This window comes from Panicum hallii, chromosome 9 (genome assembly GCF_002211085.1).
Source record: "Panicum hallii strain FIL2 chromosome 9, PHallii_v3.1, whole genome shotgun sequence".
Classification (NCBI taxonomy): Eukaryota; Viridiplantae; Streptophyta; class Magnoliopsida; order Poales; family Poaceae; genus Panicum; species Panicum hallii.
The window spans coordinates 72,003,252-72,013,541 of NC_038050.1; the positions used below are offsets into that span (position 1 = coordinate 72,003,252).

General features: G+C 50.0%; 2 protein-coding genes across 4 annotated transcripts; one reads left to right on the top strand and one right to left on the bottom strand.

Annotated features, from left to right (window-relative positions):
• Positions 1–975: 975 nt before the first annotated feature.
• Positions 976–5,263, bottom strand: LOC112877222. 3 transcript variants are annotated; one of them, XM_025941453.1, is made up of 3 exons: positions 4,790–5,263; positions 4,227–4,584; positions 976–1,036 (listed from the first exon to the last, which is right to left on the bottom strand). In XM_025941453.1, the coding sequence occupies exons 1-3, from the start codon at positions 4,966–4,968 to the stop codon at positions 1,031–1,033; spliced, it is 543 nt and encodes a 180-aa protein (XP_025797238.1). In that variant the 5' UTR covers positions 4,969–5,263; the 3' UTR covers positions 976–1,030. The 3 variants fall into 3 exon arrangements, with proteins under 3 accessions (XP_025797238.1, XP_025797239.1, XP_025797237.1); XM_025941454.1 differs by lacking the exon at positions 976–1,036 and adding an exon at positions 3,622–4,135; XM_025941452.1 differs by lacking the exon at positions 976–1,036 and having other exon boundaries at positions 3,622–4,584.
• A 2,582-nt stretch (positions 5,264–7,845) lies between these two features.
• Positions 7,846–9,027, top strand: LOC112872673. The gene is made up of 2 exons (XM_025935746.1): positions 7,846–8,656; positions 8,699–9,027. The coding sequence occupies exons 1-2, from the start codon at positions 7,892–7,894 to the stop codon at positions 8,870–8,872; spliced, it is 939 nt and encodes a 312-aa protein (XP_025791531.1). The 5' UTR covers positions 7,846–7,891; the 3' UTR covers positions 8,873–9,027.
• Positions 9,028–10,290: the final 1,263 nt, after the last annotated feature.

A 10,290-nucleotide genomic window follows, 5' to 3' on the forward strand; every position in this document is an offset into this window, starting at 1 on the left:
TTATATAGTGGTGGAGGAACGTCCCGCCCATTGGGCGTGCGGGATGCCCCTTTGGGAAACCTCCCGCCCGTTGGGAGGGCGGGATGCCCCTCGAGGGACCTCCCGCCCGTTGGACGGGTGGGATGCTGCCGCGGCCGCGTCAGGGTTCTGGAAAAAAATTTCGGACCTCCCGCCCGTTGGATGGGCGGGATGTCGCCGGCCCCACGCCTCCCGCCCGTTCATCGGGCGGGAGGGACCCATTTTTCGAAAATTTCCAAAACGGCACCCCTTTTTCGAATTTAATTTTTTTAGCCCCTTTTTTTAAAAAAATCCCCCCTCGTCCCCCCGGCCATGGGTTTGTGCTTCGGGGTACTATACATCGCCTAGGCTATAAATTCATCATCCATCGTCTGGAGAGAGTACGCACACGGGCTGTGCTGTAGTAAATTTAGCCCATTAAGTATTCTGACCAAATCTGCACGAGTGTTGGTGCAAAAGCAAGTGACGTGCGGCGTGCCTGCACATACGTGGTTCACTCCGGGCGTTCGGGATTACCCGAAATTTCGGGTCGGTTAATTCGGGTTATAATAAATTCGGGTTTTGAGAACTGCTACCCGAAATTGTACCCAGTATTTTAATACCCGAAATTTTGGGTACCCAACATTTCGGGTTCGGGTTCAGGAATACCCATACTACCCGAAATCAGCACAAAGTCGATTTATATAGCTGAAAATTAACAAAAAGCAACAGCATAAACAACACTCCAGCACCCATACATTATAGTTTATACTGTTTATAGTAGCAATACCAATACATTGCCAAGCAGCAGTAATACTTTAATTTAAAGTAGCAATACATTCCAGCACTAATACTTTAAAGTAGCAATACATTCCAGCTATACTTTATAGAAGCAAAATATTGCAGCAGCAACACATAATTTAAGATGTACATGTCCCAGCAGCAGCAATGGAGTTGCTTCCCGTTGCTGTTGCATGTGTCCTTGAAGTGGAAGCTTGTTGTTTACCTTTTTCTTTTGCACCAAATTCCTCAATTAATTCTGCAAGGAACCAATGTACAGTCAATAGTGGAATAAAAAGGATTGACCAATTTACCAAATTGCAACAAATAAATGAAGGAATGTTTTAACTTATTCCATCATGGTTAATTCCTCGCTATTCTCTTTAATGTCAACGGGTATCGACCATCTTAGCCAATCTTGTATACATACTAGTGCTTCAAGCATGAATGGAGTAAGGGAGCTTCGGAAGTCATCTAGAATGCATCCACTTGTGCTAAATGCCGACTCTGAAGCTGCTGATGAGATAGGTATAGCAAGAACATCGCGGGCCAAATGAGACAAAATTGGAAACCTCTGCTCAGATGCCTTCCACCACACTAAAAGGTCAATCTTCATTTCATTGTCTTCAGTTTGTTCAGCAAGATATTTGTCAAGTTCAGACTTGGTATTGTTACTTGAAGCATTGCCTAGTTTCATCCTCTTAGCAATGACTTCCTTCAATTTGCCCCCTCTACCTCCCTTTGATGCTACCGGATCAATTACATCAGATGTCGCTTCAGCTGGACCATACATTTTCTTGTATTCTTCAAATAACTCATGAACACAAGTGTCAATTGCTTCCCAAACTAGTTGTCCCCTTTCCTCACCAAATATCTCTTCAACAGATATCTTTGTGTATATAGATAACTTGTATCTTGGATCAAGACAACCAGTAACAAAAATCAATAAATTTATATTATCCTTCTCCTTTCCCTTTCCCCTCCCCTTGTCATTCACAATTGTATTGCTATTGCTGGTGTGCCAAAGTCCCCAATATTTGTCAAATTTATCTTTCATTCTCCTGCCCATAGCTGATTGCACAATATCTGTACTATTCAGCCAGGATTGAATCAACAAGTGCACTTCTCCAATCTCATGAAAGAATGTATGTGAAGGCCCTGTTTGTTTCTGCTTATTTTGGATTTTGAAGGCTCGATTTTAGAAAATCCAAAAGTCGGATGACTCCTAGAATTGCAGCTTTAAGCATGAGACAAGTGGAGTTCCATCTTGTTGGGACGTCAAGCTTCAAAAATGGCTTATTGGTCAACTTCTCTTCCTCTATAAGTTCCTTAAATTTAACTATTCTTGAACCTCCATTTCGAATATACCTAACAGCAGCTCAAACACACTTCACAGAGAGGTCCACTTCTTTTAGGCCATCTTGCACGATGAGGTTAACAATGTGTGCTGCACACCTCATGTGCAAGTACTTGCCATTAGCAATATTTGTTCCGCTTAGTTGCCTCCTCAAATAATCAATACCAGTGTCATTGGCACTTGCATTGTCAACTGTTAGTCATTACTCTCTCTAATCCCCATTCAGTCATGCATCTGATCACATTTTTACCAATGTCATCACCTTTGTGCCCCTTCACCATGAAGAAACAAATCACTTTCTTATGCATTTTCCAATTACCATCAATAAAACTAGCAGTCACGGTCATGTAGCCATCTTGTTGCTGAGAAGTCCAGCAATCTGTTGTTAAGCATACCCTTTGATAAGAGTTTTTGAAGAATTTCTTCAGCTTGGCTTTCTCTTGGAAGTAGCATCGAACTGTATCTCTAGTACATGTTCTTCTAGATGGAAGCTGAAAACGTGGGCATGCTTTCGCCATAAACTTTCTCAATCCTGGTTTCTCACCAAAGCAAAATGGTTGCTCATCTTCTATGACCATATCAGCAAATGCAGCCCTAAGTTCATCTTGATCAAACCTCCAAGTGCCAATTCTTTGTTGTTTGCAGAATACCTTGCGTTGGATCTTTGTTAAACTTGTGTGGATTGCGCTTGCAAACATTGAAATGTCTCTTCAAAGAAGATGTATCATTTGCCTTTGTGTCAGCCTTCATGGTACGGCTGCAATATTTACACCTAGCAGTTCTAACAATACCCTTATCATCTTTAATCTGAACAAAGTGCTTCCACATCTCTGATCTTGATGCCATCGGTTTCCTTCCGTCCAACTCAACAACTGTTTCTACCGACTCAACCTGCGATGCCTGAGTTCCTACTGCCGCTGACTCAACCTCCATATCTATCCGCGAATTAGGTTCTGCTTCTACCATCTATATGAAAAAAAATGAAAAGGAACAACGCTAGATTGAGGGCTCGAGGTTCTGCTTCTGCTTCCTCCATATCTAGCACGGGAAAGAGAAGAGAATAGGGAGGTCCTGGTCGCCGGCCGGCTGTGCTTGAGCTGGGAGGGGTGGTGCCGACGCGGGGTGGGGCGGCATGGTGGCCGGTGGCAGCGCGAGGTCCTGGGCGCATGCGAAGACGAAGGCACCCACTCGGCCACTCCTCCCGCCTGGGCGACCTCGCGCGGGTTGCGGCGTGAGGGGCACCTGTGCGGCTGTGCGGTGCTTGACTGGCCGGTGGGCGGTGGCGACGTGAGGGGCCGGTGGGTGGTGGGCGGTGGCGGCGTGAGGGCCTGAGGGGCACCTGTGCCTGTGCGGCTGTGCGGTGCTTGACTGCTTGCTAGGGTTGCGGGTTGCCTGCTGAATGCGCGACCTGATAGTCTGATACTGGGCCGGCCCGCCGCAGGGGAAACAAGTGGGCGAGTGGCAGGCCTGTTCGGGTATTTCGGGTACCGTGGGTTGATACCCAAAATTAATTCGGGTTTTCGCATATGTCACCCGAAAATGTTGTTCGGGCTTCGGGATTCGGTTTTTTTGATTTCGGGTTCGGGTTTTCTCGGGTTTGGGCTTCGGGTTCGGTTTTTATGCCCGGAGCGATACCTGGTACGAGGAGGCGTGACCAAGTGAGTGACGTGCGGTCAGGTTGCAAAGTCTAGGATGTTTTTTTCTTGTCTTTTTGCTTCTTACTCGTTTCATTTTCTTGATCGGGAGAATCAAACTAAATTGGATGTAGGGGTTCCCCTTCACGTTTCTTTTTCCCTTTTACATTTCATTCCTTTATTTTTGTTCTTTTATTTTCCCTTTCGATCATTGGCATAATTATTTATTTCCTTTCTCATTCTTTTATATTCCCATCAGCAGCGAAGAGCCCGTGGAATTTCATGATCGAGACGCTTTATGATGATGATGGCAGCAAAGATGGATGGTTCTCAATGGAGATGTGCTGAAGTTCTGGATCAGTCACGCCTGACAGATCATCCAAGAGCATGCTAAAGTCGATAGGGAGACAACTAACCACTGAGTCTCCATGCAAGCTGGCCAGCAAGGAAGCCATTACCTTTGCTAAAGCATGGAAGTCTTCGGCGCGGTTATCATCGTTGAGGGCATATCTAGCAACTGGATGCTTGAACTTGAAAATCCCCACTTCCGACACAACAACCAGATTTTCCAGCGACAGCTGACCAGCTCCTACTGTCCAGCCCTCCTGATGGGTACTGGCGACGAGCTCTATCAGCGAGTGAAATGAGAACTTTCCACTCTCGCTTAGAAGCCATGGTCTCTGGGGTTTTGGAGTTAGGATCATATGCAGACCATCATTTGGATCACTGGCTTTGACAAGAATTGGAATTCTTGTGAAGTATGTCAGTGGAGCCTCACACTTCAGCTGGTTGTGCCCATCTAGGAGCTGGATCCGCCTACAATTAACAAACTTTATCACCCAAAAATCCAAATTAAATCGGATAAAACACACTCTGTTCAATCCATCAACTTAAAGAAGAACCACACAGCTCATTATAATCAATCCACTAGCCAAAGAAGAACCACAAATCTCACTCTAAGTCTCAATCAATCCACTAACCAAAGAAGAACCTGTAGGTTTAGTTAGGGTTTGCTTCTCACCCTGGGTATTTGGGACGGATTAAGCTGGGGAAGCTGCTGCAGAAGTGTGGGCGTCTCGAAGGCGGGTCGGAGAGATGCTGGAGACGGAGAGGAATAGAGCATCGAGGTGTGGTGGCGGGCGTAGGGGAAACAACTCCCGCACCTCGTGCAGCACGAACCTTGAACCAGCGAGCCCCCATCGCAGATGGGGCACGAGGCCGTGCCCTCCAGCATCGAGAACGAGTAGAATCGCTGCGGCTGGACTCCCGTCGCGGAAGCCAGCCCTCGAGGGAGGCGGCGGAGCATGACGCCGCCGCCGATGATCGGGTTTTGCGTGGTGCCTGTGTGATTTGGGGGTTTTGGGCGGCGCAGCCTGCGTGATTTGGAGGTTTTGGGCGCGGCAATGTTGAGTGACCAAGAGGATTTGGGGGTGTTATGCTGGAGGAGGGGACGACCGGGGTCTGTGGAGCGGCTGATTGCCTACCGCATGGGCTCTAGCCCACTGGTCACGCACGGAGCACATTATCTCACACCTCATCACTTTCCTCGACCTGCCGACCGTCCACCCCACTCAGGCGCTCACGACATCCTTTCCGCGGGCCACGCATCACCTGCAGGCCGAGGAGCGTAGGAAATCCTGCACGCAGCTGCCGCTTTGCTGGTAGGATTCCCTGAACAAAGGTTACTGGAGTAATTAGGGTGTGTTCGTTTCCTCCCTCTAAAGTTTAGACCCTGTCACATCAAAGAGAATCTTATCATTTAGAAGTATTAAATAAAATCTATTTATAAAACTTTTTACACAGATGGGTGCTAATTCGCGAGACAAATTTAATGAGACTAATTAATCCATAATTTGCCACAGTGATGCTACATTAATCATCCGCTAATCATGGTCTAATATACCTCATTAGATTCGTCTCGCGAATTAGATCTGGGGTTCTGCAATTAGTTTTGTAATTAGACTTTATTTAATACTTCTAAATGATAAGATTCTCTTTGATGTAACCCCTCTAAAATTTAGACCCTGTGAAACGAACACACCCTTAGTAAAATGCAGCCGTGCTTATGCTCTGCTTGATCCGTAGTACAGATTACCAGGTGGCCGTTGGAGAGTTCTGTTATTTTTGCCCTGGGTCTGCTAATAGCATGTGTGCATCGTACTGAGCGCGCTGCTGCGCTGGTAAAGATTCTTTTCTGCGCTCTCGTGCAGTTTGAGAGGCTTTTCAGTTAATTGAAAGGCAACACTAAAAGTGCCAGGCTGCGAGTAAACTGAACAGGGAAATGCAATGGAAACAAAAGCGTGCCCGGAGGAGAAGATGTGACGGGGCACCAAGAATTGCAGTGTCGGAGGAGAGAGCAACCAGTGCGCGGTCCGCTTGCTAGGTAGCGACCTGCTCGCTGGGAGGAGCCAGAGCCCGGCGTACGCAAATATGACGATGACGATCTGAAATGCGATCCCAACCGAACAAGAGCACAAGGAACAGTAAGGCCTGTTCGGTTACCTCCATTCCAGACCTCTGCTGGCGTGGAATTAATCCAGCTGACCATTTGCAACTATAAATAAACCTGCCATTCCAGGCACCAGTTCCCAAGTAAACCAACGGGCCCTAAGACTATCTCCAACCGTCGTTCTCTATATACTTCTCTATATCCTTCATTTACAGAATTCTCTACAAAATTCTCTCCTCTATATCTTATTTCTCTCCAACAACGTTTTCTGAATCTCGTTCTCTATACATTAAACCCTATATTAGAAACGTATTTTGTTCCAAATTTTTGTACGTACGTATTTATCATACCTCAAATGCTATGGACATATTTTATTTTTATTTAATTCAGTGTTTAAAATGTAAAGAAAAAATAGAGAAGAGGAGAGAGAGTCTGTGTATATAGAGAAAACCTGTAGCGTTCTCTATTTTAAAGAACCATTTAGAGAACGCTGCTGGAGCAATAGAGAACGGAATCTTCTCTGTATGTAGGGTAGAGAACGGTTTAGAGGGCACCGTTGGAGATAGGATCGCTTCAGGGATGGGCGCCATACCACGCCAATGATTCAGACCCGATAGATAGGCCGAGAGAAACCCCACCACCGATTCATTTTCATTCATGGAGGCCGAGGGTATGGCGTCGCAGGCGAGCAGGCTGGCAAGCCCCCAATGATTTGCACGAACCGATCCCTGCCGTACGGCCCCTCCTCCAGAGAGTCAGAGACTGATGGATGGATGGATGGATGGACGACGCGCATTGAACGCGCGAGATACAGGATCGATCGCCCGGTCCCGTCCGAGCCAACCGGCGCCAAATGTCCCGATCGCACGAGCTGGGGCCTCGACGCGACGTCGTGCGGTGCACCCGCCCCGCGCGCGCGCGCGCGCCAAGGGCGGGTTGGAGGAGCAGGACCCAGCGCCCCGTCCCCACGCACGGATGGCACAGCCTGCCGGATCCCCAGCGGCCAAGGGCGAGGGATCGAGGAGCTCGTCGGGCGGGCGGGCGGGCGGGCGCTGGGTCCGGTGCGCGACGCCGACGCGCGCGGCCATGACGGCATTGAATTGGGCGGGCCGGGGCGTGAGCTGTGCGCGAGGTGGGCCGGCGCGCGCCGAGCGGGGGCGCCGCGGCGTGGGGCCCCAGGCACCGCCGACTGGGGAGCACATGTCCGCGCCACAGATGGCGGGCGCCACCAGCCAGGGCGTGCCCACGCACTGGCAAGGGGACCAGGCTCCATCCACATCCAGGTGGTAGTACTGCGCGCACGGGGCCTCCTCGTCCCATCGCCATCGGCACCCTCCCGCTTCCAGCCTTCTTCCATAATAAGCTCGCTTCCCCACCAATGTAAAAGAAAAAAAAGGGGAAAATCCAACGTGCCCACTCCGCCAGTCAGCCGGCGGCAGCTTGCACCATACACTCCGCTCATGGCAGGGGCAGCCAAACCACCCGTGCGGGCTCTACCAATCATGCGCGGTGCCCCCTCCTATATAAACGCACCTATCCAAGTTGCCATGATACACCATCACCATTCACCGAGGCCGGCGCCAAGTCAAACACCGAGCTACAAGTAGCCCATAACGCCGCGACGCCGGGAGCTTCCGCAGCAGCCGAAGCACGCCGGAGAGCAGCGCAACGCAAATGGCAGTGGGATTCCGCCGGCGGCTCACCGCGCTCAGCGTCCCCAAGGCCGCCTTGCTCCGCCGCACGCGGCACAAGAAGCTCTCCTACTCCCGCGTCCGCTCCAACAGCCTGCCCGGCCGCTTCCACCCCGTCGTCGCGGGCCTGCACGAGTCCGCGAACGCGCTCATCGCCTGGACGGAGGAGCCGGCGCAGGCCAGCCCGGCGTGGATCGGCGACGGGGTGACGCACCTGGGCCGCCTCCTCGTGGGGCTCACCGACCTGCTCCACCACCCGCAGGCGCAGGACCCGCTCCAGCGCCGGAGCAAGACGGCGCCGTGGACCGAGCGCCTCCTGGACGACCTCCTCCTCCTGGCCGACGCGCACGGGTGCTTCCGCGAGGCGCTCCTGGCGCTCAAGCAGCTCCTCTCCGAGGCGCACGCCGCGCTCCGACGCCGCGACGCCACCCGCCTCGCCGCCGCGCTCCGCGCCAGGCGTCGGTCGGACCGCGACCTCGCCCGCCTCGCCTCAACGCTGCGCTGCCTCGCCCACCGATCCACGTCCGCCGCGGCGACGTCCGACTCCAGCGAGGCAGCGGTGGCCGACGCCGTCGCCGCCGCCACGTGCGCTGCGGCGGCCGCGTCCGCCGCCATCTTCGCCGGGCTCGCTTCCGCCTCCGCCTCGTCGTCCTCGCGCGCGATGACGTCCCCGTTGGCCTCTCCGGCGAAGGTGGCTGCCGTGCCGGTGTGGTGGGTGGCCGACCTCCTTCGGTGGCGGCGGCGTACGGTGGCCGTCGCCGCCAGCGAAACCGGACCTGGTGCAAAAGAGGTGCCTTTGGAGGAGTGCTGCAACGAGGAGGAGGAGGAGAGGCAGGCAGCCATGGATCGGCTGCGGAGGCTGGAGGAGTGCGTCGTGGCGGCAGAGGACGGCTGCGAGCAGGTGTACCGGGCGCTCGTTAACGCGAGGGTGTCGCTGCTCAACGTGCTGACGCCGTGCTTTTGATCCATCCGGCGGTGTTTTTGGGGGGAAAATTGCCTTCAAAATTAGCACTCAAGACTTCAACCTTAAGTAGAGTGATGTTACCAACCAATTCTTTTTTCGTAGATCGTGTGCAAAATGTACATGATGTATAGCAATCGTTCTGAAATGGAATGAAAGTTTTAGTAGGGGATTATTCAGATAAAATCTAGCTCATAATTCATAACTGCAACTTCTCTTCAAAATGTCACGAAAATGTTTAAACTCCTGTATCAGATAAGTTACTCTGTCGTCTGTTTCTAAAAAATTTTTATGTAAAATCCATGCAGCCCATACAGTGAGTTCATGTAAAAAAAATACAATTCTACAATTTTTTAGACTAACCGGTGTGGAAGACAAATGACTTAGGTGCGGTTAGTAACCATAAGAGCTCAATTAGGTCATGCAAAAAAGGTTACTCCGATGTGTAGTTCTTAGTCAAAAGGTTACTCTGTTATTTGTTTCTTAGTAAAAAAAAACGTTCATGTAAAATTCAGATATTTAAACTTTGGTCATGCAACGCATAGAAATGAGTAACGCACGATTTCACAAGACTCGTGCTCGCAAGCTCTTGGCCTGCTTGCGATGTAGTAGCACCAGTACAGACCAATTCAACCATAAACATGCTTCAGTTGTTGGCTATGAACGCACATTCATATACACGTCAGGGTTAGCTATGGTCTTAGTTGTTAATTTACATGTGAATCTAAGCGACTAAAGTTTTAGATGGTCGTTGGTCTATATGAATCTAGATGACAGGTTATTCTGATCACTGTTTCCAATTTGAACTTTGTGCACTAAACGAGTCCCATTGCATTGAGCATGTGCACCCTCTTCTTTTTGTTCACGTGCATTTCCAATCATGAAGTGGATCTTTGTTACGTCACGTAGGTCGTTAGGCCGGTCCGGCGTCACATGGATTTTAAGTCAAGGAGTTAATGTGTTGCGTTGGACCGGTCTTAACGAGCCTCGATTCTAAGATGATCTTTGTATTTTTTGTATTATATTGAAGCATGTTGAATACTTAAATAAAGATTACAACTGCCCTGGTCTCTCTGTAGAGATGTTTGGCAAATCTCGTTACTGCATTTCAGAGGATTTCTGCAGAAATCCTACTGTTTCATGCAATGGGAATCCCCTTGACACTGCTGTGATTCCAAATGTTTGCTGAACTCTAAAGAAATGTCCGTAACTCGGAAGCTTTTTGCACAGATCAGATTTTCTGCTGTCCAAAACAGCCGCTGAATTGATCCAATCGTGATCTGCTGTTCCTCTTGGTATTCAGAACTTCAAATTGCTTTCTCTGCATATGACTCTGCCTGATCACTACCTAGTAACACATAATGGTTGGACTTCACCGCAAAATTTTGAAGTTAAGGCCACTTTTGGAAGTGGGCAACGGT

Excerpts from the sequence above, each read along its gene's own strand:
- LOC112877222 (XM_025941452.1), bottom strand. The coding sequence starts at position 4,968 with ATGGGGGCTCGCTGGTTCAAGGTTCGTGCTGCACGAGGTGCGGGAGTT. Across the intron at positions 4,585-4,789 it reads ATCCGTCCCAAATACCCAGG|GCGGATCCAGCTCCTAGATG; the intron begins GTGAGAAGCAAA and ends TGTTAATTGTAG.
- LOC112872673 (XM_025935746.1), top strand. The coding sequence starts at position 7,892 with ATGGCAGTGGGATTCCGCCGGCGGCTCACCGCGCTCAGCGTCCCCAAG. Across the intron at positions 8,657-8,698 it reads TTCGGTGGCGGCGGCGTACG|GTGCCTTTGGAGGAGTGCTG; the intron begins GTGGCCGTCGCC and ends GGTGCAAAAGAG.